Source organism: Trichosurus vulpecula, chromosome 1, assembly GCF_011100635.1.
Source record: "Trichosurus vulpecula isolate mTriVul1 chromosome 1, mTriVul1.pri, whole genome shotgun sequence".
NCBI lineage: Eukaryota > Metazoa > Chordata > Mammalia > Diprotodontia > Phalangeridae > Trichosurus > Trichosurus vulpecula.
Genome location: NC_050573.1, coordinates 59,149,977 through 59,175,915, shown reverse-complemented (window position 1 = coordinate 59,175,915; position 25,939 = coordinate 59,149,977). Strand labels below are relative to the sequence as shown.

The window sequence follows — 25,939 nt, the reverse complement described above, 5'->3', positions numbered from 1 at the left end:
TCCTTCCTTAACATGTTCAGTAATTGTGAATTATTAATATTAAATTAGTGTTCTTATGCCTAGAGTTTGCCTTTTGGAGATACAAAGAAGATAACTAATTTTCCCTTCTCCATGAAACCTTTTTCAGATAAAGACATAACTGTTACCCAAGTCTTTTCTTCTTTAGACCAAATATCTCTACTTCCTTCACCTAGTCCTCATGTGACATAATTTATGTCCCTTCCCCATCCTGGTCAGCCTCCCCTGAACATGGTCTGACTTGTCAGGTGAGCACAGGATTTATAAGTAGATAGGATCTTGGAGATGCCTGTGTATGATCCGATGGAACAGCAGGATGTTTGCGTGTACACTTTGGGGGGGGGGCAGGAAGAAGTTGGAAAATGGGAAAAGAAGTAAGCAAATAATTGAAAGAAAAGGGTGGAAATTAATCTCAAATCCACAGGATTACAGAGCTGAAAAGACTTCAGAGGCAAGCCCCTTGTCTTCCTAGGCTCTCCAAGTTCTTCCTAAAATGTGAAACCCAGACTTGCCAATGATTCTCTAGGTGTGCTCTGATAGCTGTTCTAGTCTGGACTGGGCTAGCCTGTTCTATGCTAGGCTAGGCTATCGATAGATATCCTTCATTCTGGACCCCAAGCCTCTCTCAATGCAGCCTGAGCTCACATTTAGGCTGATCCTTGCCAACAAAATGAAATCTGTCTTAAAACACAGCAAAGTCGACAATTTTCTTAATGCAGACTAAGGATGTGGACCATCCCAGGACACTTTGCTACTCTCTAGGGAGTCTCACCTTTCCCTGTCGCATTCTGGAGCAACTGGCCCTTCCTTGTCTCATAAACAGGTAAAACACAGATCCATGTCCTGCTTTTCTAACCCATCTGCCCTTCTTCTGCTCAATTCAACCTAATTCCTTCTTTGTCAAATTCATTTTGGTCGTGAATGTGGAAATGTTCTCACTCCTGAATACAGCCTTCCATTAAACTGGTTCTTGATTTAATTCCTAGGATCATGGACCAAAAGCTGGAAGGGACCTTTGAGGTCATCAAGCCCAACCTCCTCATTTGACAGTTGAAGAAAGTGATGCCCAGAAAAGGGAGTGACTCGTCTGGGGTCACACAGTTTACAGTCAGTGTCCATGGCGGGGTTCAAACACTTCTTGACTCTTCCTGGCTCCAAGTCCAATGCTCTATTCCCATTTCTGGGTGTATGAGTTTGTGTGGCTCAGGAAAGCATCATGAATACTCACACAGATGCTCAAGGCTCATAAAGCCAGGAAAGGTAAATGTCCAGGCTTCAGTTTTAGGCTCTTAGACTTACCAAACAGCCATAAATTTGATAACTGTTATGAAATCCTTCTCTGAAAAGGTCCAAGCTTTTCATGCGCTCTTCTCCTTAGGTTAGCTAAAAGGATGAAGTCAGCAAAGTGTGGAGGATTTGAAGAGAGAGCACCTGGATTCCAATCTTGCTGACTGCCATTTTCTAGGTGTGTGACATTGAGCTAGGCACTCCCCACTCCTCCTTTCTCAGTTTCCCAATCTGTAAAATGAGGGGCTTTTGGATGAGATGACCTCCAGGGTATCTTCCAGTGCTAAGACTGCTGTAGTTCTCCCATGTAAATCATTTCTCAGGGTCCCTTGCTTCCTGTCTTCTAAGTCACCCCTGACAAGATGGGTTAACTCTGACTCCCAAATCTTCTCTTCTTCCCTATTACTGCTGAGGGCACAATCACTCAGTCTTGTGACTTGGGAATCTTCTTTGACTCTTCCCTCTCTCTTACCCTCCTATATCCAATCTGTAGCTTAGTCCTCTCCATTCTATCTTCCAAGCATTTCTTCTCTCCTATATGCCCCTTTCTCTCCTCTGACACTGCTACCTGCTGGTGCAGGCCTTCATCAGCTTAAGCCTAGACCATGGCAATAACCTGCTGGTCTGTCTACCTGCTTCAGTCTCAGCTCACTGCAATCCGTCCTCCATTTGGATATCAAAGCAATCTTCTTAAAGTTCGTATCTGTATCCACCCCCTGCCACCCCCATTCAATAAACCCCAGTGGTTCCCTATTATCTCCAGAATCAAATTTAAAATCCTCATTGGCTTTTAAAGCCCTTACAACCTGGCCCTTTCCTACCTTTCTAGTCTTTTTACACCTTACTCCCCTCTCATGTACTCTGGGATCCAGTGACACTGGCCTCCTTGCTGTTCCTCACACAAGACTCCATACATCCCATGCCTGGATTGCTCAGGCATCCCTCCTCATCTCTGCCCCGGGCTTCCCTGGCTTCCTTCAAAACCCCGCCTTCTGCAAGTAGCCTTTTCCATCCCCCTTAATGCTAGTGTCTTCCCTCTGTTAACCGGCTCCGATTCACCCCACCTATAGCTCGTTTGTACACAGATGTGTGCATATTGTCTCCCCCGTCTGCCTGGGAGTTTCTCTGTCCTGCCTTTCTTTGTAACCTCAGCGCTTGGCACCAAGGGCGCCAAGCACACTGACTCGCCCTTGCCTTGGCTCTGCGTGCCTGGAGTGAGCAGGGATGCCCCAGAAGTCGGCTTCTCCCCCACCTGGTTTTCGGAGTGGATTCCCGCCCAGCCCTTTAAGGATGCTTGTGCCTGGGGCCGTTCCTGCAGCTTGGGAGCCCCTCCTGGGCCGAGCCTACCCCTGCCTTCCCGCCCCTGCCCAGAGAGAGACTCACCCCGGGCCGCTCCCGGTGCCTCCCGAGGCCAGACGGGCAGGCAGTCGTGGTTCACTCGCCCCGCCGGGCCGCCCCGTCAGCAGCTCTCTCCCGCTGCTGCTGCCACGAGTGGCTGGCTCTGGTGGCTGCCTGCCCGTTTTTGTGGGGTAGGGGGCGGGAAGGAACTGCCTGAGGGGAGCGGCCCCGGCCCTGCCCACCCGTCTCTCGGGTCTGGGGCGCCCCTGCTCGCCCCGTCAAGGTTAGAACCCCGGCCTCCCCGCCCCCTCAAGATTAGAGTCCCCTCAGGATTCCGGTTCCGTCCTCCTCAGCCCCTCGGGATTAGGACCGACACTCCTCCTCCTCGCCCCACCTTGTGTTAAAACTCCCTCCGAGTCAGGACCCCTGTTTCCCCCTTTCACCTTGAACTTCCCCTTCCCTTCTCCTGGTCCCCTGGGGATCAAGTGCTTCATCCCCTCCTCCCGCCCTTTCCCCTCCCCCTCATCCCAGACAGGGTTCCCGGTCTCCGTGGGGATGCTCGCTATCTCACCAGAGGCCCGTGGTCCAACCCCGGGCTGTTCTAACCCTGGGTTGAGCGCGAACCTCACTAGGTAGCAGAGGTGAGCCAGAGCCGGGAGCCACAGAGCCTTGCATCAAGATGCAAGGATACTGCACATAAAGGCTTGGCTCGCTCTGATAGCAGCTCACTTCACCCGGGTTTCACCGGCTCCCAAAAGGAAAACAACCCGAGAGCCTGCTTTGCTTTTCTGCCGCGACTCCACTGACAAGTCCTCTGACTTTCCCGTGATAAGGAGTCCCTCTTTCAGCAGCAGATTGCAATCCCTCAATAAACCAAAGTTGGAGGGGGGAGCTTTTTTTTTTTTCTTTTGCTTTGTAGGCACTCCCTCCAATTATGACTGACCCAGACCATCCAATGGAGTTTGCGGGTTAGAGGTGGGAGGTTTCGTGTTCTTGATATTGCCTAAATACCCTAAGAGCCCAGGAATTGTCTGTGCCCCTATTCAGCCCGCCCAACCAACCTACCCAAGCTAAGTTGCTGGAGACAAGTCCCCCCAGCCCCTTCTCCAGGATATGGGATCACAGGGCCAGCCAGTCCAACCCTGCTCATTTCACAGACCGGTAAACCAAGGTGCAGAGTTCTAAGTGACTTGGTCCAAGTAGCAGGGTTAGGATGCCACTGGTTGTGACTCCAAATCCAGTGATCTACGCTAGGTGCATCATCAGATGGCACCTTTATGCAACCCCTTCCCATAATTCACTGTAATTTCTAAGATACACCTGCAAATGAGTGGGTCTCCTTGCCCCCCAGAGGCCTGGAGGCTTTTTGAGAGTAGAGAATATGCTTTTTAACTTGCAGAGTAGGATCAAACTGGAAACCTCTACAAGGAAAGGTTCCTAGGTCTTCATGACCACATCCCAGCCTAGTTCAGCTTCCAAGGTACATTTTATAACTAGAAGCACTCCACTTGAATGTCTGCTTTCAGACTATACTCCATTTATATGTTACAATGTGTTATCTGAGGACAGAGTATTATTCTGCTGCAAAATCCTTTCTTCTAGCCTTTTCCCCCAAAAGAATCCTGATGCTCTAAGTTCTGTTCCACCCCTGCCTCCCCACTGCCCCCCAAAACTTCATGTCATGTTGTCAGTGCCCAATTTTAGCAACCTGTAGCTGTTTAACTCAGAGAAGGTGCATTTTCCTTTGCAGGGGCCTTTAGAAGAGTTTTCCTGAAAAGTAATTTGATCTTCCTCCAACAGGAGGAACAATGGAACTTTTCATGCGCGTTCAGAGCCATCACAAGCTTGTGATTTTCTGCAGGACACCAGAATCATTCCTCCTCTTGGACTCTGTACACTCCATGGGCTGTTCCATTCCCACTGAAGGGGGAGTGTCACTGATAGAGGGAGTGTAGGAGGGAAAGTGAAAATCTCTCAACATTCACAGATTCTCTTCCTATCAATACTTTGAAGTAAATTCTGAAATTCTCATAAGCCACTTTGCAGGAAGTTTACACAGAAAGCCCTATTAATTCAGAATTTCATTAAAGACTGAAGTTAACATCTGCTTAGAAATTATTTTCCTCAAATGAAGTACACATTATAAACAAACATGAAGGGGATACATTTGAAAACATTTTCAAATGACTTGAAGGGTTTTAGAGGGCTATTTATATACAACTGATACACTGCTTACAAGTAATTCTCATTCTTTAAAGTGGACCCTCTAAGGATCTTTATTAGGCTCTATTTTCTTAGCCTAGTGTTGTCATATATACCTTTGAAAATGTTATATATATGTATGTACTTTGAAAATGTTTTACATAATCCAAATGTCAATAATTTAGATGAACTCCACCTCATTAATTTGATATTTAGTTCTTATGTGACTTTATTTAGTTACATATGATCTTATCATTCTGAGTGTTAAAAAGGCAGAGAGTGCAAAGAGCCCTGGCCTTGGCTGCTAGCTCGTCCTCGTTCAGTCACTCACTGGGTGGTTTTGGACACATCACTTCTGAGCCTGTGACTTGTCTCTCCCTTCTTTCTCCTCCATTAGATAGTGCATATCCTAGGAAGCACTCAAAATCCTGCTGGACAGATTCTCTTCTAACGTTTGCTAATTGGTTCATTAATCGACAAGATGTGGCCATCTCAAAAACTAGCCACAAAATCATTTCATTCAGAACACAAAGATAGTCCCTAACAATATGGCACAGAGCAGAGAAAAGCACACTGGCCTGGGAGTCAAAGGATCTGCCTTGATGACTTATCTTTATCATCTCAAGCAAGTCCCAAATACTCTTGACTTCAACTTCATCTGTAAAAGGAAGGGGCTGGACTAGATAGACACAGAAGGTCTTGTCCAGTGGGAAATCCTGGGATCCCCACAAAGCACTTTATCTGGGTAATGGAATCTTTATTTTGACAGCAAACTTGATAACGGATGATGAGGACAATTCTCTTCCCTACTGCTTCACATTAAATCTCAAACACCGAGTATTAAATATCAAAAACTATGTTTAATGATAAGGTTAAACAGAAGCAAGGCAAAAAATATGAAACTCAAACTTTAGGAACATCTGCCTTTAAATTCCTTAACATTTTTCTAATTAAAAAAACAAAACAAAAAACAACCAAACCCACATTTACCATACACAAGTATAAAATGGCTTAAATTAAGGCATAGTCCAATTGGCTGAAGCAGGTTCCAACTCAGGTCTCTCCCTGGCACAGGAGTTCACTTGCATCATGATATCCCATGGCAACATGCTTACAAAAGGACAGGAACACAAGGAGGGAAAGGTCCATTTGGTATTGTTCCCAGGTTGTTATCAGTTCATTTTAACCCAAGAGAAATACACAAACAGGTTGAAGGACTCCGGAGACATTTTTTTCTTCCTTTAACTAGAAAATCCATCCCTCCTCCCCAGAGAATTCATGGCTGACTAAGGCTGTTCATAAATCCTCAATGCTGGTATTTTTTTCGGAAGTTTATGATTTTACCCAAAGCCTCTGATATTCTGGGAAGCTTGGCCAAGAATGAGACAATGAGAAGGTATACCTGAAAGGCAGAGCCCTAAACAGTGTTACAATGCTGAAAAGTCCTAGTCTTAAGACTGGTTGAACAAAAAATAAGTATGAGTGGCTGTCATTCATTACCCACTAACTGGAAAGTTTTTCAAAGCTCAAATTTGAAAAGGCTGCCTAGAGGGCTGAAGACAAGATTAGAAGAGTAGTCAAGTATAAGGTTGCCAAGATAGCCCCAAGTGACACTTCATCCTATCAGGCATTTGGGCTGGAGAGAACTCCAAACCCTGATGTACAAAGACATTTTAGCTCCAACTTTCCGAGCCCAAGCACAGCTGAAGGAACACCTTGATGCTTCAGGGAAGGTGGTGAGTTAATAAGTGGAACCCTTTTGAAATAAAGGAGTACCTGAAGGACTCCAATCTCCCTGAAGAGCCCTTTGAGGCTTTGTTTTAAAGCTTAAGTCTTTTAGCTACCTTACTGTGACTTGGGACAGGGGCAATGGCATCATCAGGGTTTCCTGTGTGCTGGGGTGACGGGGTAGGAACCACCCACTCTTACACATTAGGAGCCTTCTAAGTATATAAAAGGGACAACACTCCAGTTGTTTTGGGGGTAAAAGAGGGTGGAAAGGATAGGTATGGAGTGAGATGGGCAACCCTGACCTTCAGCCACAGTGGCCATGGTGTAATGGAACCAGTCACCAGTGCCTCTCCACAAACGCCATTTGGCAGCCAGACTTTACTTGCCCCTCTCTGTGTGTGTACCAAACACCACAAACTCTGAATGGTGTCTCTCTAATGGTGTTGTGAGAATCCTATCAGTGAGGTAGAAGACAGAATACCATTCCAGAATATTCCCATATATTGCAAAAATTCCTCAGCTAGATTTTAAATGCATTTCTTACTACAAGGTGCAGGACTTAAGTTACTTTTATGGACTGGAATGTATAGTGTTAAAAAACAGGAATACTTGAGTCTTAAAAATAAAATTTAAAGCCCCTGGTTTCTCGTTCAAAACAAAATGGATCTTATGCCTAAAAAAGTAAACAAATGCTGAGATGCTGCTTCTTCGAAAGAGGCTGAAGAAACTGACCCACTACACTGGTTTGTGCTCAACAACAGCTGTAGCCAGTTGCCATGTATGAAGGAAATGATAGCAAAGAGCAACATCCTCACCCAAATCCCCTTTCAAGGGCAAAGGGGAGGAAGACATAAAACCACAGGTCTACAACCTAACTGTCCAATGATAGAAAAAAGGTCACCTGAATTGAAGTTCAATGAGTTAGGGGACTCTATGCTAACCCCTAGCCTAACAAATTTACTAGAAACCCAAAATCCTATTTTATTTTATATAAAGTGAGATTATAGCTTCCCCTCATCTTTAAGTTCTGAAACACAGTCCCATAGAGATGCCAAATCTCCAGAGGCAATACTGCTTTAGTTCTTAATGACTTAGAAAAACATGGAACATTACCTATAAGACCCTGGTTCTCAAAAGCATGGGGTGGGGAGGTAGCCAATTATTTTCAGGAAAACAGACTAGGCATATTTAAGAGTTAGGACTAAATATCCAGGTTTCTGAACATGTTCTCCCACTTACTCATCTATCCAAGGCTCATAAGACACAATCAATTAAACGTAACAACACCACCTTCTTTTAACACAAGAGCCACAAAAACTTTAGGGTCTTTTTCACTTTCTCTATCAACCAGCTCCTCCAAATTCCTGCACCAACCTCTCCTTGATCATTTATATATAACCATAGTCCTTTTCCTAATTACCTGGACACTAGCATATGGTGATCGTGTTTTCTTATCTCCTGAGTAACAAAGAATTTAACATACTACGATGTGGACAAGAGGTAGTCTATTCAGTGAATGCTTACCTAGAAAAGCCTTCTACTTTATAGAGTCTTTGACCAGATCATCTTTTAAAGAGGGAGGGAAACCCTAGAGAATCATGATGCACTTCCTGCACCAGAATAGAAATGCTTATCCTTTCAAAAGGAGGTGAAATGATGGACCATTTCTTGCTTCTTAAACATCTGATTACACTAAATCATTCATCTGTAACTAAGATATCATAAAGAGAAAAATCAAATGTTAACTGCTAGCTAAGAGAAAGTGCTAACAATGACTTCTCCCAGCTTTTCATGTTAGCTAAACTGTCCGATGCTTCCCTGTCAAGATTAACCAGTCTGGCTAGAGAAACACAGCAGTCACGCAAGCACAGGGCAATGCATAAATAAAACCCCTTAATACAAGGCGGGCATGAGAAGGAAGGCAGGAGCGGAAGAAGAGAAACCTATTCAAGTTCTCCCTGAAATGGGCATCAGAAGGGAATGAGAGCACCATATTTCAGAAAGAGGGGGAGGGGGACCTAACAGGTATCAGCAATTGTAGGAGGAATGATGCTGTAGGGCTCTTTAGTGAAAGTTAGAACCAGTTCATGGGCACTCAGGGCCACGCAGCAGGTGCCACAATTCTTGTCTCCATTCTCCTCATCTAGTCTGATGGGCCTCTCCAATCTCCTGATGAGGCTGGTCCTTATCTTGATCAGCTGGTTCTGAAACACAAGGGGCAGAGCTCAGAGGTCCACTGGCACTTGCTGTTTTCTCCAAGGATGTGGGTGTATCAGAGAGTTGGTCAGCTTGGAGGGTGGGGTTGATCAAATCTTTGTTTGGCTCCTGTTGAGAAGGGGAAGCATTTGAATCTTTTAGGGGTTGAGGACATTCAGATGACGCCATCACCCAGGAAGGCTGAGGCAGGTCTTTCTACAAAAGAAAAATCATAGGTAAGGCGATGTATACATATCCAGTGAGACCCCTGACATCATAGACCTGAAAAAAGGCTACGCTAGAAGAGACTGCACCTCAGGAAAAACACTGATGGCTGCTGGGTGACAGACACCTGACAGAAACAGAAATGGTAGTAAAGAAGGTAAGGCAAGTCAAACTTTTTCAGAGCAAAATAACAATAAGCCCTGAAGCTCAAACTCTTCTCTCAAATGCTTTGGAAAAGAACATATGCAGCTGATTCCAGATTAAAATAAATTTGAGCCATTGAAAACGTTTTATTATTACAGCTACTTGAATCCACAAGAATTGTGGCTCCTTAAGATGCGCTCATCAACCCACAAATCACACAATCGCAGAATCAGAATGGAGCCAGTCCAACCTGCAGGTGAACAGAATACCCCTATAACACCCCTGTAAGGTAAAGATGTGGGGGCTGCTTACAGACCTCTACTGATGGAAGATGTTACCTCCCCTACTCCTGGACAGGTCCAATTGTTAAAAAAAAAAATTACAACAAAGCTTCCTGAATCAAAAGGGAATGTTAAATGCCCAAATCCTTCACAGTAGTTCAGACTGAGAAAGAAAATGGCTGTCCAAAGTGCCACTCTAAAAAGAGCTGAAGATTCCTTACTTCTGGGCCCCTTCAGCTTAAGAGGCTTTGCTGTAAACAGCAAAAAAGAGTCTTTCTTTTTGTCCAGGATTCCTTTTTTCCCCTTTCTGAAAGCTTCACTTGCCTCACCTGCTCATAAATTGTCATGTTCCCTTCTCCTATACTCAACCTTAACTCAAACAAATCATTCTTTTAATGTCAGATCAACAGCTGGATGAGAAGCACACCAATCAGAAACTTCTATCAGAGGGAAAGGCTTTGAGGAGGCCCTTTTAATTCAGTTTTGAAATTCAAGTAATCTTCCCCAAAAAACCTGGAAAAAAAAAGTGACATGTGGTTGGGTACAACTCAGAAATGATGATGATATGACAGAACAAGTTCTAAATTAAAATCTAGGCCCACACTTCCCACAATGCTTTTAACAGACAGAATGACAAAAAGGGATATTGTTAACCTCAAACCACAATAGAGTAATGGCTCATATATCCAACACTGCTGGGGAAGGAGGTATTATTAAACATAAGTGAATTTTCCAGATTAAGTGAAGTTTGGATTCTTAGAATTGAAAGGAACCTTAAAGGTCATCTAATTCAACCCTCTTGACATCCCCAACTACTAGGCATCTAAATAAAAGTGCTGAAATCTTATTTAGTGATTTTTGATGGAAACTTTTCTAAAATGTATTACACATGTTCCTGTTTTCTTAAGAAATGAAGACTAAATATAATTCCACACGGTAACCATATTGAATTGCAATTACTGTATCGTTCAGGGAAGTTTCTCCCAGAACTGGAAGACCTCTGCAGGCTACTGCTTCATCAAGTTCTTCTGCCCCCTCGTTCCACAGACAGAGCCGCCACTTACCACGCTATCAGGGGATATTGCTGCTTCTAATATGATGCCCTGTATTTCACTCACCACTCTGGTCTAAAAGTGGCTGGCTCTACCTACTTTACAGAATCAAGAATCCGGGCTTTGTGACAGCTATTATCCCTGCTGCAGAAAGGCCTACTTGGACTTACTTCCAGATCTGCAGCTGGGTTCCAGGTGGCTGAGGGTGCCACAAGTCTGACCTCCAGTTAAGTGGGGAGGGATTATACTTTAGAATTAATAGAACTTTTAAGAGAGAGAGAACATTAGCATCAAGCAAAAGTTAACATGCTATCTCAAAAGTTCACTATACATCTCTATATTGGCCACACCAAACTTCTAATGCATTCAAGGGCCACAAATATAACTCCTAAAATTAAATCATCTTTTTGTAATCAGAAAACAAGTATTATGGCAAAAACATCAGCTGTATGACTTTGATAATAAAACTACAATATTTTACTCAACTTTAACTTTAGTTAGGATTTCTAATATTAGTATTTCTTGAAGACAGTCATATCAAACTGGTATTCACCGCAAAGCCGCTGCCTGTCCAGAACATTCTCAGCTCCTTGCGCCATAAAGCTATCACAAAGCTTGTGATCACAGTGCAGGGCACTAGGTAGAGGAGGGCTGGCTGGCCTCTCTGCATCCATGCCAAAGCCACAAAGGTGATCAGAAGGCCAATGCCATAGGCTAAATCAGACAAAGAAGACAAGAATTAAGTTATTTCAATGTACTGTGTCATTTGGCATTTTATTTAAAACAATAGTTTAGAGCTAAAAGACAGAAAACACATATCATTCAATCTCTTCATTTTACAGATGAGGAAACTTGTATACATTAACACCTGTATTTATTAATTAATTCAGCAAAATTTATTAAGGATCTACTGTGTGCAGAATACAAAATGAGACGTTAGGGCAGACACAAAGCTTAGATAAGACAGGGTCCCTTCCTTAATGGAGCCTACAGTCTAGTAGAGGGATAACATACAGACCCTATGATATAAAATGACACATTAAGTACATTGAGATAAAAAACAAGTGCTAGATGAGGTCCCAAAGTACTACTGACCATAGGGATAAAGTTTTGTGGACAACATGGGATCATATAAGTTAGATTTTTTAAAAGTGGGTAGGGAGTTAACAGGCAAAGTGAAAAGTGGGAGAGGAAGGCTATTCCAGGATTCAGGGACTAGTAGGGATAAGAACAAGGAGGCAGTTAAGTGTAAGTTTTATTTCAGGGACAAAGAGTTACCAAGTTCATACATTTAAGAGAATAACATAACAAGAGAAGTGGGTTCTAAGAGGTGGATGGTGCATGGGGCTCGTGTTTGTCCTACGATAGGTTCCACTTGGGCTATCCTTTCCCTTTCAGGAGATTCCCTGGCACCCTGTCTTTGAGAGGGGTAATATGGGTCATGCATACATGTATAGAGGCTGGACAGCAGAGCAAATCAGAGATAAGGGCACTGAGATATGACATGAAAAACTTTCTAATTAAGAGTAAAAACAAAAAGGCATTGGGGATGCTTCAAGCCAGGACATAAGGGAAGGGTTATCGAAATGACTGTATCATTAAATATTAATTAAGGTCAAATGTGCCAGAATAACAAATTATGCACCTTGTAGTCTTGGGTCAGAGGGAGATGAGGAGTTAATGATGAGAGGCAGAGAAAGCTTGATTTGTGTTCAGGCAGGGAGAGGACAAGCCAAATCCCAGAAGTCAATGATGATAGGACACATTCTTCTGCCCCCAAAGAGCTCTTGCAAACAGGCCTCAAACAGCCAGTGCTAGACCAGTTCTTGCCCTACCTCCAAGGAGGAGGGTAGGGAAGCCTAGTGGGGAAGAGACCAATGACTATCACTTCTGAGGCCTAAAAGTATCACAGAGTTTAGCAAAAAAAGGGTGGCTGGGATTATCTAGTCCATCTTCAATCCTGGCTCCGAAACCTACTAGCTCTGTTTCACTTGGTAGAATGGAAGCTCTAAGAGGGCTGGCAGAGTTTCATTTTAGTCTTTGTATTTTTGGCACCTAGTACAGTGCCTGGCACATAATGACCCCTTGCTGAATGATAGTGTAATGATGATAAGCAAATCATGGTTTCACTCTGAGCCTCAATTTCCCTATGTATAAGTACGATATGTAACTTGGCACTGGCTATCCCATGGGGCTGTGACGAGTTCTCTATAAACCTTAATACTATATAATCATGAACGATCATTACTAGCATCGTTTTATGGAGAAGACAACCTGTGCACCAGACAAGTGAAATGTCTTATCCTAAATCATGTTATGCAGAAGAGCCAAGATTCAAATCCAGGACTTTGTGACTCTGCATCCAGTACTCTCTCACTACAGACACTAGGAGGTCCCCATCTGCTTACTGATTCTCTTAATAGGGGACAATGGCTTTTTTCCACAACTAGGTGTAAAATACATTTAAAGTAACCCACTGAGTGAAGTTCATTCAAACAAAGTGTGACTCAACCAACTACTATAAATGCATGATATCAGATCTTTTTCTGCTAAGATAAGAGGAAAAGTGGAAAGGGCAGGAGGCTGTTGGACTCCAGAAGAAGATGAAAGGGTTGGTAAGGAGGAGAGGAAGAACTTAGCCCTGGATGTAAATCTATGCAGACTTCACATTTTGGCCCAATGTTCACCAACTAAACTGGAACCAGTGCAGCTCTACATTTATAGTCACAGAATCTCAGGGCTGGAAGGACATCAATCCAACTCATACCTGAAGAGGAAAACTTGCTTCCCCCTACGGCAGACAAATACACTTTCATACAGCTTTGGTATTAGAAATTCTTCCCCCCCATTGTGCTAAAACCTACTATTTCCTGCCCATTATGTATAAGAACAAATCTAACCCCTTATCTTCCACAGAAAAGCCTTGAATTACTGCAACTAGTATACCTCCATCTTTTCTTATTCAGGCTAAACACCCCTGGTTCCTTTGACCAATTTGTTTGGCAAAGCCTTCAGGCCCCCATCACCCTGGTCACCCTTCTTCTGGATAGTTAGCCTCTATCCCTATGTTTGATAATCAAAAATTAAAAAGTCTTTATTAAAAAAAGTTTGAAGACTTTTATGATTATTTTTTAAAATGCAGACTTAATATAATAAAGGAATTTCATTCCCAGGAAACTCAGACAAAGTACTATGTCTACTAAGTATGTTACCTTACTTAAGTTTTGTATTCCCAAACACAGTTGCCTCTCAAGTATCTTTGGTATTATCTATAGTACCTAGAACCATGTAGGCCCAACATTCAATAAATAACCAATGACCAACTGATTCACTGTTTTTCTCTCATGATGGGAACAACTACATTAAAAACTTCTGTAGGCCATGCCTGGAATGCCCTCTCATCCTCACTGTTGCAATACTACTTGGTCTCAGCAAGCCACAGCCTTGCCTTTCCAATGTGACCTTGAACTTTCGTTTTCAGCTCTTAACGATGACCAGGTGTCATTTTTATTGGCTGTTTGTTTCTGTAGCTCCATAAAGGTTCCACTGTTGAATGTTCCTAGCACCCAATGCTGTGCTCTGCACAAAGTAGATGCTTAAATGCACTTTGGTAATCTACACACTGTGGATGAATCCCATTACATACATCACCCTTGAGGGTGAAGCACAGTAGCCGTTTCACCACTCTGGGACTCAGTTTCCTCAACTGTACGGTTGTGCAAATGTCACTTACGCTATGCTTCCTTCACAGAGCTGCTGTTTAATAAACAAAATGGGAACTGTTGCTGCTGCTGCTCTCATTATTACAACACTCTCCTAACAGGCTGGGTGAAACGAGCGACATCTACTACACCTTAAACACCAGCAGCAAAGTATGCTCAGATTCTGTTCTACTTCTTCCCTTTAATGTTCCCATTTGTTGTTTAAAAAATGCTGACAATGCAAGGCAGAACTATATCAAACATCACACAGCACCACCCCAACCCCAATGTTATGGACAGGTGACCACTCATTCTATAACACAGGAAGAAGACTGGGACCAAGGCAGCTTGGCTCTGAGCCTACACTTGGTCTTTGGAACAATGTGAAAAAATATACATTACTTCCTCCTCCAGGGAGCCCTACCTGATCCGGAGGGCCAGCCCCCCCTGCCCATCTCCGTTTCACTCACCAGGTAATAGTATGTCTCAGAGTGGTACCCTGTCTTATTTTCCTAACAACCTGTAGGCTTATCTAAGGCTTCATATCTTTCCTCAGCATCTAAGGCAACATGGATACTTAATGGAGGTAGAAAGATTTGGGGGAATACTTTTTAACATTTCCTAAAGTAACGGGCATGGCTACATGCACCTTGATGCCAGCACAAGGAAAGTGCCACCACACAGGGAAAGCAAGTGTTCTCCCTTTCCTCTGAATGCCAGTTACTGCTCCAAATCCTCATCTGGCCCCCACCAGGAGCTGTCTCATATTAAGCACACTGTGCCAGGCTAGACTGCCTCTTAAATAAGGTCATTTCTTTCTACCTGGGAGACCTCTGAGGAGCCTGGCCAGCTGCTCAGTGACCTGAGGGTGGGTGGCAATGATCATGCCTACTCTGAGGAACAAAGCGGTAGAGGCCTGGTTGAGAACAACCAGGGGGTTGACAGATAAGATGGCACAAAAGGATGTCCAGTTACTTTGCTGACTCCAGGAAGGATGGCCAGAAACTCTCCAAGTCTTGACAACATTCTCTGGCAACACCTAGATAGTTCGGTGGATAGAGCACTGATCCTGGAGTCAGGAGGATCTGAGTTCAAATCCAGCCTCAGACATTTGACACTTACTAGCTGTGTGACCCTGGGCAAGTCACAACCCAGACTGCCTCGCCAAAAAACCCCAAAACACCTAATATTCTCTCTGGCTCTCTGTCCTCCCAGAAAAGCTGATTTTCAATTAACAGCAAGGACACATTACCAACTCAATTAGACCAGGATTTGGAGTAACCCACACCTGGATGCTTGTCACATAGAGCTAACTGGACTTAGATAATGAGCAATAACGTACAGGTGGTTTTATATAAGCTAAATACTACCATTCAGACTCAAGTCTACAGATATCACCCACTAGTTCTGATGTGCACTTCCTTTAACTGCAGCGTTCTAAGCCTGGGGTGTGGTCTGTGGTTCAAGGCACCCATGCTACAGTAACTCAATACACTACCCCGCCCCCAATCAGCTGTTCACAACATTTTTCAAACTTCCTCCTTGCAGTGTCTCCTGTTCCTTCTCCATTCTCACTGCCACCACCCTACTATAGGCCTTCCATTTCATGTCTACAACAGCTTTCTAAGTGGTCTCTCTGCCACTAGCTTCTCCTGCTGTCAGTCTCATCTTCCTCAAACTTTCAGTCTATCATTTGACCTGCTCAAAAATCTCCACTTCTATTTCCTATAATTTCTCTAACTTTCAAGACTTGAAACCTTCCTCCCTTCCCAAAAGGCACTCTGCAGTCTAGTCAAATCAATATCCTCAGTACCCTCCAGGGCATGCTCTTTTAATTCCAGTCTGTGCTTTTAGCTAAGATCCACCCTTACCTTGAAAAAGGTGGCTAGGTGGCGCCATAGTGCACAGAGTTGGGGGCCCAGAGTCAGGAAGACTCATCTTCCTGAGCTCAAATTTGGCCTCAGACACTTGCTAGCTGGGTGACCCTGGGCAACTCACTTAACCCTGCTTGCCTCAGTTTCCTCATCTGTAAAATGAGCTGGGGAAGGAAATGGCAAACCACTCTAACATCTTTTGGGGTCACAGAGTCAGACACAAGTGAAAAATGACTGGATAACCACTTCTACTGAGCTTCCTTCTCCTCCTTCCTATCTTATTCAAATAGTGACCATCTCTCAAAGACAAGTTCACATCAGTCTATTCCTCTGCAGTCCTCTCCCTCTGGACATGGTACAGCCTGTTCAGAGCTGGCAAGGGACTCTAGAGATCATCTCGTACAAGCCCCTCATTCTAAGGAGAGTTAGCAATGACTTGTTCAAGGCCATATGAGGTAGTAAGGGGCAGAGCCAGGATTAAATTCAGTTTAAACTTAAACTTAACCTTTTAAAACTTCTTTTATTTGGGGCACCCAAACAAGAATGAGAAAGAAATGATGTCACACGTGTGATTTTCTGACCCTGTGTAGAAAATAAAGCAGCCACTTTTTATGTCCTTGGTAGGTAACACCACAGTCACCAAACAAACAACATAAAATGAAGAAGAGAAAAAAAACTAAGATTTTATCGCAGATCTACCACCCTAAATTCAAAATTGTGGAGACACCATAGGGTCTTTAAAGTAAAAAAAAAAATGAAATAACTGAGTTGCACTTTGCTCCCAAGATTAAGCAAACTGATCACTGAGCTATAGCCTAGTTGTTTGTAGACTTGCTACAAGACATTCGTACCTACCTATGGTACAGGCTACAAAGTAGACCCTAGAGGACTGCACCTGGATGTCAAATCTGTGGCAATACGCTACCAATAACCCTGGAAAAGAAAGAAAACACATTATTTTTACATTCCCTTGCTGAAAATTTAGCAAACTATTGTACTTAGTTCCTACTCTAACACACTTCCAAAGGATTTACAGTCAGATGATACTCAAAATGGAAAGCATCTTTAATGGTCATTAAATTTACCCCAATCTCTCACTCTACAAATGAAGAAACTGAGACCCAGAGGAGTATAGGCTCTCCAAGTTGGAAAGGAGCTCAGAGGACATTTAATCCAGCCTATACCTGAACAGGAATACCCTCTACAACATTACCATTAAGTAGTTTTTCAGTCTATACTGGAAACCCTTCAGTGAGGGTAGACTACTACCTCTCAAAACAAGTCATTCACTTTTGGAGTGATTCCAATGGTTAGAAAGGAGCTTTTGAGAACTAAGCCCCATAGCTCCTGACTCCTACTTAGTATATTTTTCACAACTTCACATCTCTTCCAACTCTAACAGCCTATGAGACTATCAATTTTAAATAAATACATTAAACCCACAATGGAATTTAAAACAACCCAAGTGAGAAAAGGAACCAAGCGGCCATAAGAATGGTTCTAGATTACACTTCAACAGAGCTGAGATCTCACTGGTGTGGGTGTGGGTGCAGGTCCTTCCTCTACTGGTACATATTACAACCCAACCATCCATCTTCTCTCTGTGATTCTCGTCCATATCTTTCCATAGTAAAATAACTGTGTATCAAAAGGACTGGAAGGGCTCCAGCATGGTGCAGAGACCATTCATGGAGGATTTATGGAACAAGTACTCACTAAATTATAACAATTCACAAAAACATAATTGAAATTATCCCAATGGGGTAAGTGGAGTTTCACAGAAAGTCAGGCAGGCCGAATAGCAACCATGGCAAAGAGACTTTTCAAAAGTTCTCTCAACAGCCGCACCAAGAGCACTGGCCCATTGGGGGTGTCACCCCCTACTGCTCGCCATGCATGCATGCATGAAGAAAGCAAACACAAAAACCGGATCCTGAGCATCTGTTACATGCAAGGCACTGTGCTATCCACCATAGGGACATGAATGGGATCAAGACACTGTCCCTATCTTGGGGAGTTGGAAAGGCATCAAAAATAATCAGGTAACAGTTTAAAAACAATGGAAGTCCCAAAGTAGTATGTGCTTTATTTGCCCAAAGTAGACCAATTATGAAGTGTCATAGCAGTTCAAGGGAGGGACACAGCACTTTAGGCAGGGATAACCTCGAAAGGCTTTGCAGAGGAGGTGAGACTTGAGCTAAGCTATTTGAGGGCTAAGGAAGATGTGGAGAAGCAAGAAGTAAGTGGAGTAATAGTATGAGAAAAGGAAAAAAGGACAGATGTGTCTGAGCTGGCACAGAAGATTCCAGTGGAAGACAGCAAGATGAGGCTAAAAAAGCAGGATGGAGCCAGATCACAGAAAGCCTTGGATGCAGGACTCTTGAGATGCAACTGCACTGTCAATCTTCTCTCTCTTGAACTCCTATAACAGCTATGGTATGCAGCACACAATTTAGCACTTAAGGAACATTTTGCTGATTGTTTCAAGGTTGTGTTTTGTTTCCCCAAATGGACTGTGAACTCCTTGAGGACAGGGACTTTGTCTTAAACTTCATCTTCCCTCACAGTGCCTAGCATAGCATTAGGGGCTCCAATCAACACTTTCTTAAGAGGTGGAAAGGACCTCCAAGTCATTTAGTCAACCCTCATCTTACAGATGGGGAAGCTGGAGGTCTACAGAAGTGACTTGCCCAAGGTCACATAAGTAATAAGCAGCAGAGCTGGGATTTAAACTCAGGTCCTCTGATTCCAAAATCCACTATACCACATTTTATTTTGGCTCATTAACCTGCAAGCTTAGTAACTGAAATACCTGGCACTAAGATATCTCCAAAGCCTAATAGAGAAAATGGCCTGTCACAGAGTGCTAATGGTGAAGAGTTTAATCTTGGGACCTTCAGCACCATGGGGAGCTAAAAAGAGGGGAAGAAATAACATGTTTTTAGTGTAAAATCTGTACATTTATAATCAAAGTCATGAAAACATGTACCTCTTTCTCATGACAATTCTACAAACATCAAACAAGTTATGGGAAAATTGGAAGCTAGAGTGTCTTTCCCTAACAAATGGTAGTTGACAGTTTCTCAACCTCACAGAAAATAGTTTCCTATAACGACAGAGGGAATGTCCATAAGGCAAGTGTGCAATTAGAACAAAGGGCTCCATATATAAAGTATAAAAACCCTTTTTGCATCAGTCACAAAAAAGTGGTGATGATCCCAGCCAAGTCTGTGAGGGTCCATTTGGGGGGAGTATTATCAAGCCAGCCATCCTTTGCCAGAGTTAACAGACGGTGGGAAAATTTCTGGAAATTCTGAAACCATGGTTTTGGAGGGATGGGGGGGGGGGGGGGGGACACAAACATACACTTGTTTGTTTGGGCTGGTTTTTTTTGGTCACCACCCAAAGTTACTTTAATTCAGAAATACAAATCACAGGATGTTAGCAATGAAAGAGACACTAGAGGTCTTCTAGTCCAACCCCTTCATTTTACAGATGAGCAAACTCAGACCCAGAGTGGCAGAGCCTGGATTTGAACTCAGGCCTTTTAAGTCCAGGGCTCTTTCCATTGTACTACAATTCTTCCCCAAATGTCATATACAACTTGAGTTTGCTCACAAAATCATGTTTAATCTATGTAGAAATGCAACAGCCTAAAAAAGAAAAGCAAATTAAAAAACCCAGCAAATCTGAGGAGGGGAAAGGGGGGAAAGAGGGGAAAAGTCCTCGGGGGAAAGTGTCTCCATGGCCCTCTCCAGACCCATTTCTCTAGGGTTCCCTACCTCTGTTCTTAGCACACATGTTGTGTGCTCTTTTTCTCTTCCCTTTGGGCTTAGTCTTCGGGGTCTATCACCCAAAGCAGACCCACCTGAGTCTTCTTCAGGCTGTCCAACACGTACATATGTACCTTGCCCACATACGTACCTTCTTCACAGGCTTGGCATGGGAGTTAGGAGCTTTGAAGTCACCATAAATGTTGGCACAATTTGTGAGCTCCTATTCAAGTAGCTCTTTGTAGTCTAACCCTCTCTGGAGATGAAAGCATTCAGAGGTTAAGAGCAACAAATTCACCTCACATCACGAAGCTACTATGAATACCTTTTCGTGAGTGGTAGAATCCGAAGGGCCAGCAGCCACTTCCACCATTATGCTGTTCCCACTCTAAAGAAGAAAAGGACATGGGAAACTTAACTATTCTGGAACTCTGGGATAAGTCTTGCTCTGTTCAGGTGACAGAACAGCTAGAACAATTCCTACCTTTGTAAGAAAGGGTGTGATGAATACGAAAAATACATCATAGATGAAAAGCACTAACAGAAGCAAAGTACAAGCCTAGGAAAGAAGAAAAAAATCAGTCATTGAGGTGGGGGGAAAAGCTCTTAAATTCTATGTCCAACTATGAAGATCTATCCAACTTACACTGTATGAATTTTTACAACTGAATGACTTTGTCTAAACTAGAGGAATTCTGTAAAACACTAACACTAAGCCAGAAGCTGATCTCAAACCAGTTCCACCTCTGGGCTTTGCCTCTCACCCTTTCTTTGTTACTGCTCAGTTCCTTCTCTTCTCTCCTCAAGCCACCAAGGCCAGCCTGGCCTCAAGCAAATGCCATGCTAGGAAGGAAGGAGGTCAGCTCCTGATGCTACACTCTTGACTCAGGTGCAACTGCAATGTTGGTTTTGTTTTGTTTTGTTTTTTTAAATTAAAAAAGGAAACGAAAAGCCCCATGTATGCTAATATGCATACAGACTACAAATTTGCTTTTAAACTATCCATTTTGCATTTCATAATGTTCTCTATCTCGTTTGGTCATAAATTCTTCTGTTCTCCATAAATCTTGCAGGTAAACTTCTTGCTCTCCCAGTTTGCTTATAGTGTCAGCCTTTATATCTAAATCTTGTACCCATTTGGACTTTATTTTGGTATATGGTATAAGATACTGGTCTATGCAGTTTCTGCCATACTATTTTCCAGCTTTCTCAGCAGTTTTTGTCAAATAGTGAGTTCTTATCCCAGGAGTGGAAGTCTTTGGGTTTATCAAACAGTTGACTACTATGTCCTGTGTACCTAACCTATTCCACTGATCCACCACTCTATTTCTTAGCCAGTACACCAAGTAGTTTTGATGACTGCTACTTTATAATACAATTTAAGATCTGGTATGGCAAGGCCACTTTTCCTAGCATTTCTTTTCATTAATTCCCTTGATATTCTGGACCTTTTGTTCTTCCAGATGAATTTGGTTATTATTTTTTCCAGCTCTAGGAAATAATTTTTTGGTAGTTTGATTGGTATGGCACTGAATAAGTGAATTAATTTAGATAGAATTGTCATTTTTATTATAGTAGCTTGACCTACCCATGAGCAGCTAATGTTTTTTCAATTATTTATATCTGACTTCGGGTGAAAAGTGTTTTGTAATTGTTTAACTCTTTTTTTAAAAAAACCTTTTCAGACCAAAAATTTCCACCCCAGGTTTCAGCTCAAAGATAAACCCCTCAAAAAAGCTTCAATGAATAAACTGAAGGAAACTACCCTTCTGGGTTTATGTCAGCTTTCAAATGTCTCAAGTTTGGGGCTTAGCCTGGGGGGGAGGGAGGGAAATTAAAACTTTTCAAGTTCTAAATAAAGAAAAAAGAAAGCAAAATGGGCCAAGTAACTGAGATACATTTTCTGTGAAATTTCAGCTGCAGGTTTTTGTAGGAGAGCTGACTTTGCTTTTTAGAGACTTGACTTTTTTCTCTAGTTCTTTTTGAATGGATTTTTTTGGGGGAGGGGGCTCTTTTCTCCAGAAACTGAAAGTAACATTGATTGTAACATTTCTAGTATCAATTTACATTTCACACAATTCTTCACAATTTAAAATGTTCCTTTACCTATATAAGCCTACTGAATCCTCACAACAGCTCTGTGAGAGAGAGGCAAGGCAGGATTGTCTCCATCAGGGAGACTGAGGAAACCATATTTAAATACATGAAGTGAGCTGTCCCTTGTCACAGTGCTAGCGAAGGGTAGAAACAGGCTCTGAACCTTGGTCTTTTTTGACTCCCAGGTCAGTTCACTTTCCACTACACGATGTTGCCTTGCACCATTTAAGCTACTCCTCGCAGATACTTAAAACTCTCTCCATTGGGGCTGCTTGCTTCTCTAGTACTTCTGCCCTCAGAATGACAGTTAGGTAAAATCAGATGGAGCCAGCCTAGATAACTGAAAACCACAGGTTATGTCCAAGCATATTTCACCCTTCTCCCCAGCCAAACCTTCCCAAATCTGTTCTTAAAAAGTAATGCTGGCTGGAGTTTTCATTTTTCCAATGCTCACACTAATCAATCATGGGGCGGGTAGCCAAAAGGAGTATGAAGAAATAAGCCAAAGTCCTAATTGAGCCACAAAGTAATTAGCTCCTGAATAATTGAGAGATGACAGAGCAACAATGACGATATCCTGCTAGCGGAAGGAGGATATACAGAACTGCAGCTATTCTCTGGAGACGTTCTTCTCTCATATGCCTAGTCTTGTGAAGAAGGAAAAAGGGGAAAATATAAGCTAAAAGGACTAGGAGTCAAAACAAGATGATTGACAACTGCCCTAAAAACATGCCCATTAAAAAACCCCCAAAACAATAAAAACATGCCCATTTTCAAAGATCATCTCCAATCCACTAGTCACAACCTCTGCGTGGAAGGTGAATTCTAATCTACCCCACTGGCCCTCTTCAGGTTCCCATACCTTGAAAGTTGGCAGGCGAATGGTTTTTAACATGTAAAGGCAGAAGGCAATTCCCAGAGCATCTTGAAGAACCCAGGCCCACCTAGAAAATAAAAGCGCTAAAATCACCACCCTGAAAACAAGAGGCTCTGAGATGGGCACGTCACATCAGCCCCAAAGTAGAGTGCAAACACTGGCCTAAGAGTCAGAAAGATCCAAATTCTCAGCCACCAACTACGTGACTCATCTAAACTCTTGATGCCTCAGTTTCCTTATCTGTAAAATGCAGATAATATTTATTTCACACAAGTACAAGGATCAAATGTGGATAATTATGTTGTACAAAGTATAAAGTAATATATGCTGCAGAGTTAACTAAGTTGAATTTTCTTTTATCAGAGACATTATTTATTTAAATCTACTCCTAAAGTCTTCCTGTGATACCTCCTCATAACATGGAGAGGGCCCTGGGATCTTGCAGATCATGCCAACAAAACTCAAGCTCTGGTAGGTTCCTACCAAACTAGGAAAGATTTAGGAACAGGCCTGACTAGTCTATATATCTACAAGGCAAGGATCAGCTTGATCAAGTTTGGAGAAGGCTCACCACCACTAAGCAATGGATATTTTTGTGCCCACAATAACTTAAGAAAACCATACACTAAGGCATGGAAGAATCCTAATCTGCTTCAGTACAGAGAATGCCCACAGAAACAAAGTCACAGCTCTTTGGAAATGCTAAGCACTTCTAAAAACTTATCACAGAACAATGACTTGAATGACTTTGTAACCTTTCTGGTTACAAAACATTTTCTAAGCATCATTGCTTTTGATTTTTAAAATCCCTTTGGAATATATGTCTGAATGAATGTAGTAACTAAGTATCATTATCTCCATTTTGAAGGTGATGAAACTAAGGCTGGGAGAGTTTGCTAAGTGACCCCAAGCCTTGCGTCTAAAGCCACCGCTCTTTCCACTAGAATCCACTCATTCATCTTTACTAGGGTTCACTGCCTTGGTCAAGAGTTCACAAGTAAGTATTCTCCAGTGAAGATGTCCATTCTCATGTCCATTCTCACAAAGCCTCCAACCTTTCAACAAACAGTGCCTCGAGAGATCTGTCATTAAAACCACAAGAATTCCTGCACACATCACCACATCCCACCTGGGTACTGCCTACCCAAGCATTCCAAGAGCTCATCAGTGGCAGAAGTCACAAAGGAAGGGAAAGGCTAGATGCCTCATATAATTCAGGAGCAGCGCCCCCCCCCCCCCCCGCCCCCAATCTGCTCTAATTCCTTCTGACAGACTTGCCTGCCCCCAAGCAGCTCAATCAAAGGAAATGGGGTTGTTTAGCCTGGAGAACGAAGACTCAGTAACAGCATGGTGTATCTTTAAATATTTGAAGAGCTGTAATGTATCAGACAGATTAGACTTTTCTGCTTAGTCCAATGCGTGGAAGAAGATTTCAGTTTAACCTAAGGAAAATCCTCTTAACAAACATGGCTGTTCAAAAATAATGCCCCACTTTGGGTGATAGTGAACTATGGATAGGTCACTGGAGAGAAGACCAGATGGTCACTTGTTAGGGTCATTGTGGACAAGATTCATGCTCCAGCACAGGAATTGGACTAGAAAACTTCTGAGTATTCTCCAAACCCCACACTTCTGTGATTCTTCAAGCTCATCCCTGAGTATCACATACATTTTCCACCTTTTGCACAATAAAGGGGTTGAACTCCAAAGTTCTATGACTAAGAATTCTGAGTTTATCCTAACGTATTAGGCAATATGACAAACACTTATTGAGTGTCTTTATGTGCTCAACACTAGAAGACAGCAACTATCAAGACAGAGTGCCACCCCTCAGAGAGCTTACAGTTTAGCTGACATCAGAAGGTTGGGCTGACAGTGTTACAGGCAGCCTCCGTCTGTCCCAGAGAACAAGACGACCCAGTTCCTCCTGAGTGCCTGCATGTGTTTGTGTGCTCCTACCAATTGTGTCTATGTGTAGTTACTGCAGGCCCAGGTAACATGGTCAATACATGATCAGGCTCATCATCTGATGGGCCTCATGATCCTCACTTCTCCTGTCTCCCTCCAATCCCTCACGATTCCAGTCAAAGGCAATTTCCCCCAGTATTTCTCATAGTATTGTGCTTCTGTATTTCTCACTCACTCACTATCATAGTTTTTTGTATACGTCTTATGTCCACATTTTTAATGGAAAAGTTTTTTGGGGAAAGGCTTGTGTCTTATACCTTTGCATCTCATTGCTTATCATAGTACTTTACACAGAGCAGATTCTCTTCATAATTGTTCAGAGTAAATGAATTTACCCAGTCCACAATGAGATCACAAGAGGAGGATATAGTTGAAAGGACACTGAATTTGAAGTCAAAGGACCAAGATCCCTACCTGGCCTCTAGAGGCTACTTTCCCTCTCTGAACCTCATTTTCTTCCTTTGTAAGATAAAGAGATTGGATTCTCTGATCTGAAAGCTCTCTTCCAGCTCTACCTCTGTGGTCCTAGGGAACTAGATGTCAGGAGAACAGTATGGAAGGGAGCAACTAAACAATTCAAAGTTTAGAAAACAGACCCCAGGAGAAGGGCTAAGAAAGGCTAATATCCCTGGACCAGCGGCAGACGGTGAGTACAGGAGAAAGACCATGGGGGTGGTAGAATTTAGAACTAAAGGGCCCTCAGTGACTTTCTGGTCCAAGCCCTTCATCTTATAGAGAAAAAAACTGTCTGAAGAACAGTGCCAACAGATAAGGGGACATCTTATTTGTTATTAGGGAATACACCATCCTGGCTGGAAGGTAATGGGAATAGTCTTTTTCTGTGTAAAAGGCATTCTCAAAATATTTTCAGTTTTTCCATCTGCTAAAGTTTCAAACTACACAAATGCCAAGATTTGTTAACAACTTGAGAGAAAGGTCCGTAAGAAAATAGCAGATGGTGTCACTGATAGCAGGGCAGACAACACAGTATCCCTAGAAACAAGTAGTCCTGTTCTCCTCCCATTTCTGTTGCTCCTGAGGCTTCCAGCTCAGTGCTGAACACATGGTGCTCCTATCTGAAGAACTCAAAAATTTTCCCTAAGAAACCACTAGTCTTTCTCCTGTAGAATCAATGCACCCAGGGGAAAAGTTCAATGAGCCTGGCAAACCACTGG

General features: G+C 42.8%; 1 protein-coding gene across 6 annotated transcripts in view; it reads right to left on the bottom strand.

Annotated features, from left to right (window-relative positions):
- Nucleotides 1-5,685: 5,685 nt before the first annotated feature.
- SPPL2B (signal peptide peptidase like 2B) overlaps nucleotides 5,686-25,939 on the bottom strand; it is a 62,779-nt gene continuing 42,525 nt past the window's right edge. Inside the window, exons 9-16 of one of the 6 annotated variants that reach the window (XR_005010256.1) lie at nucleotides 22,782-22,863; nucleotides 20,307-20,381; nucleotides 20,148-20,210; nucleotides 18,862-18,961; nucleotides 16,905-16,982; nucleotides 12,120-12,333; nucleotides 11,028-11,188; nucleotides 5,686-8,988 (exon numbers count right to left, since the gene is read on the bottom strand). Coding sequence is in view for 5 of the 6 variants with exons in the window: in XM_036757373.1 (XP_036613268.1) it covers nucleotides 8,716-8,988; nucleotides 11,028-11,188; nucleotides 16,905-16,982; nucleotides 18,862-18,961; nucleotides 20,148-20,210; nucleotides 20,307-20,381; nucleotides 22,782-22,863 (832 nt within the window). In the remaining variant the exon portion in view is untranslated. Of the gene's footprint in view, nucleotides 9,936-10,960; nucleotides 11,189-12,119; nucleotides 12,334-16,904; nucleotides 16,983-18,861; nucleotides 18,962-20,147; nucleotides 20,211-20,306; nucleotides 20,382-22,781; nucleotides 22,864-25,939 lie in introns of all 6 variants that reach the window. The other 5 variants (XM_036757399.1, XM_036757381.1, XM_036757373.1 and 2 more) reach the window with 5 other exon arrangements.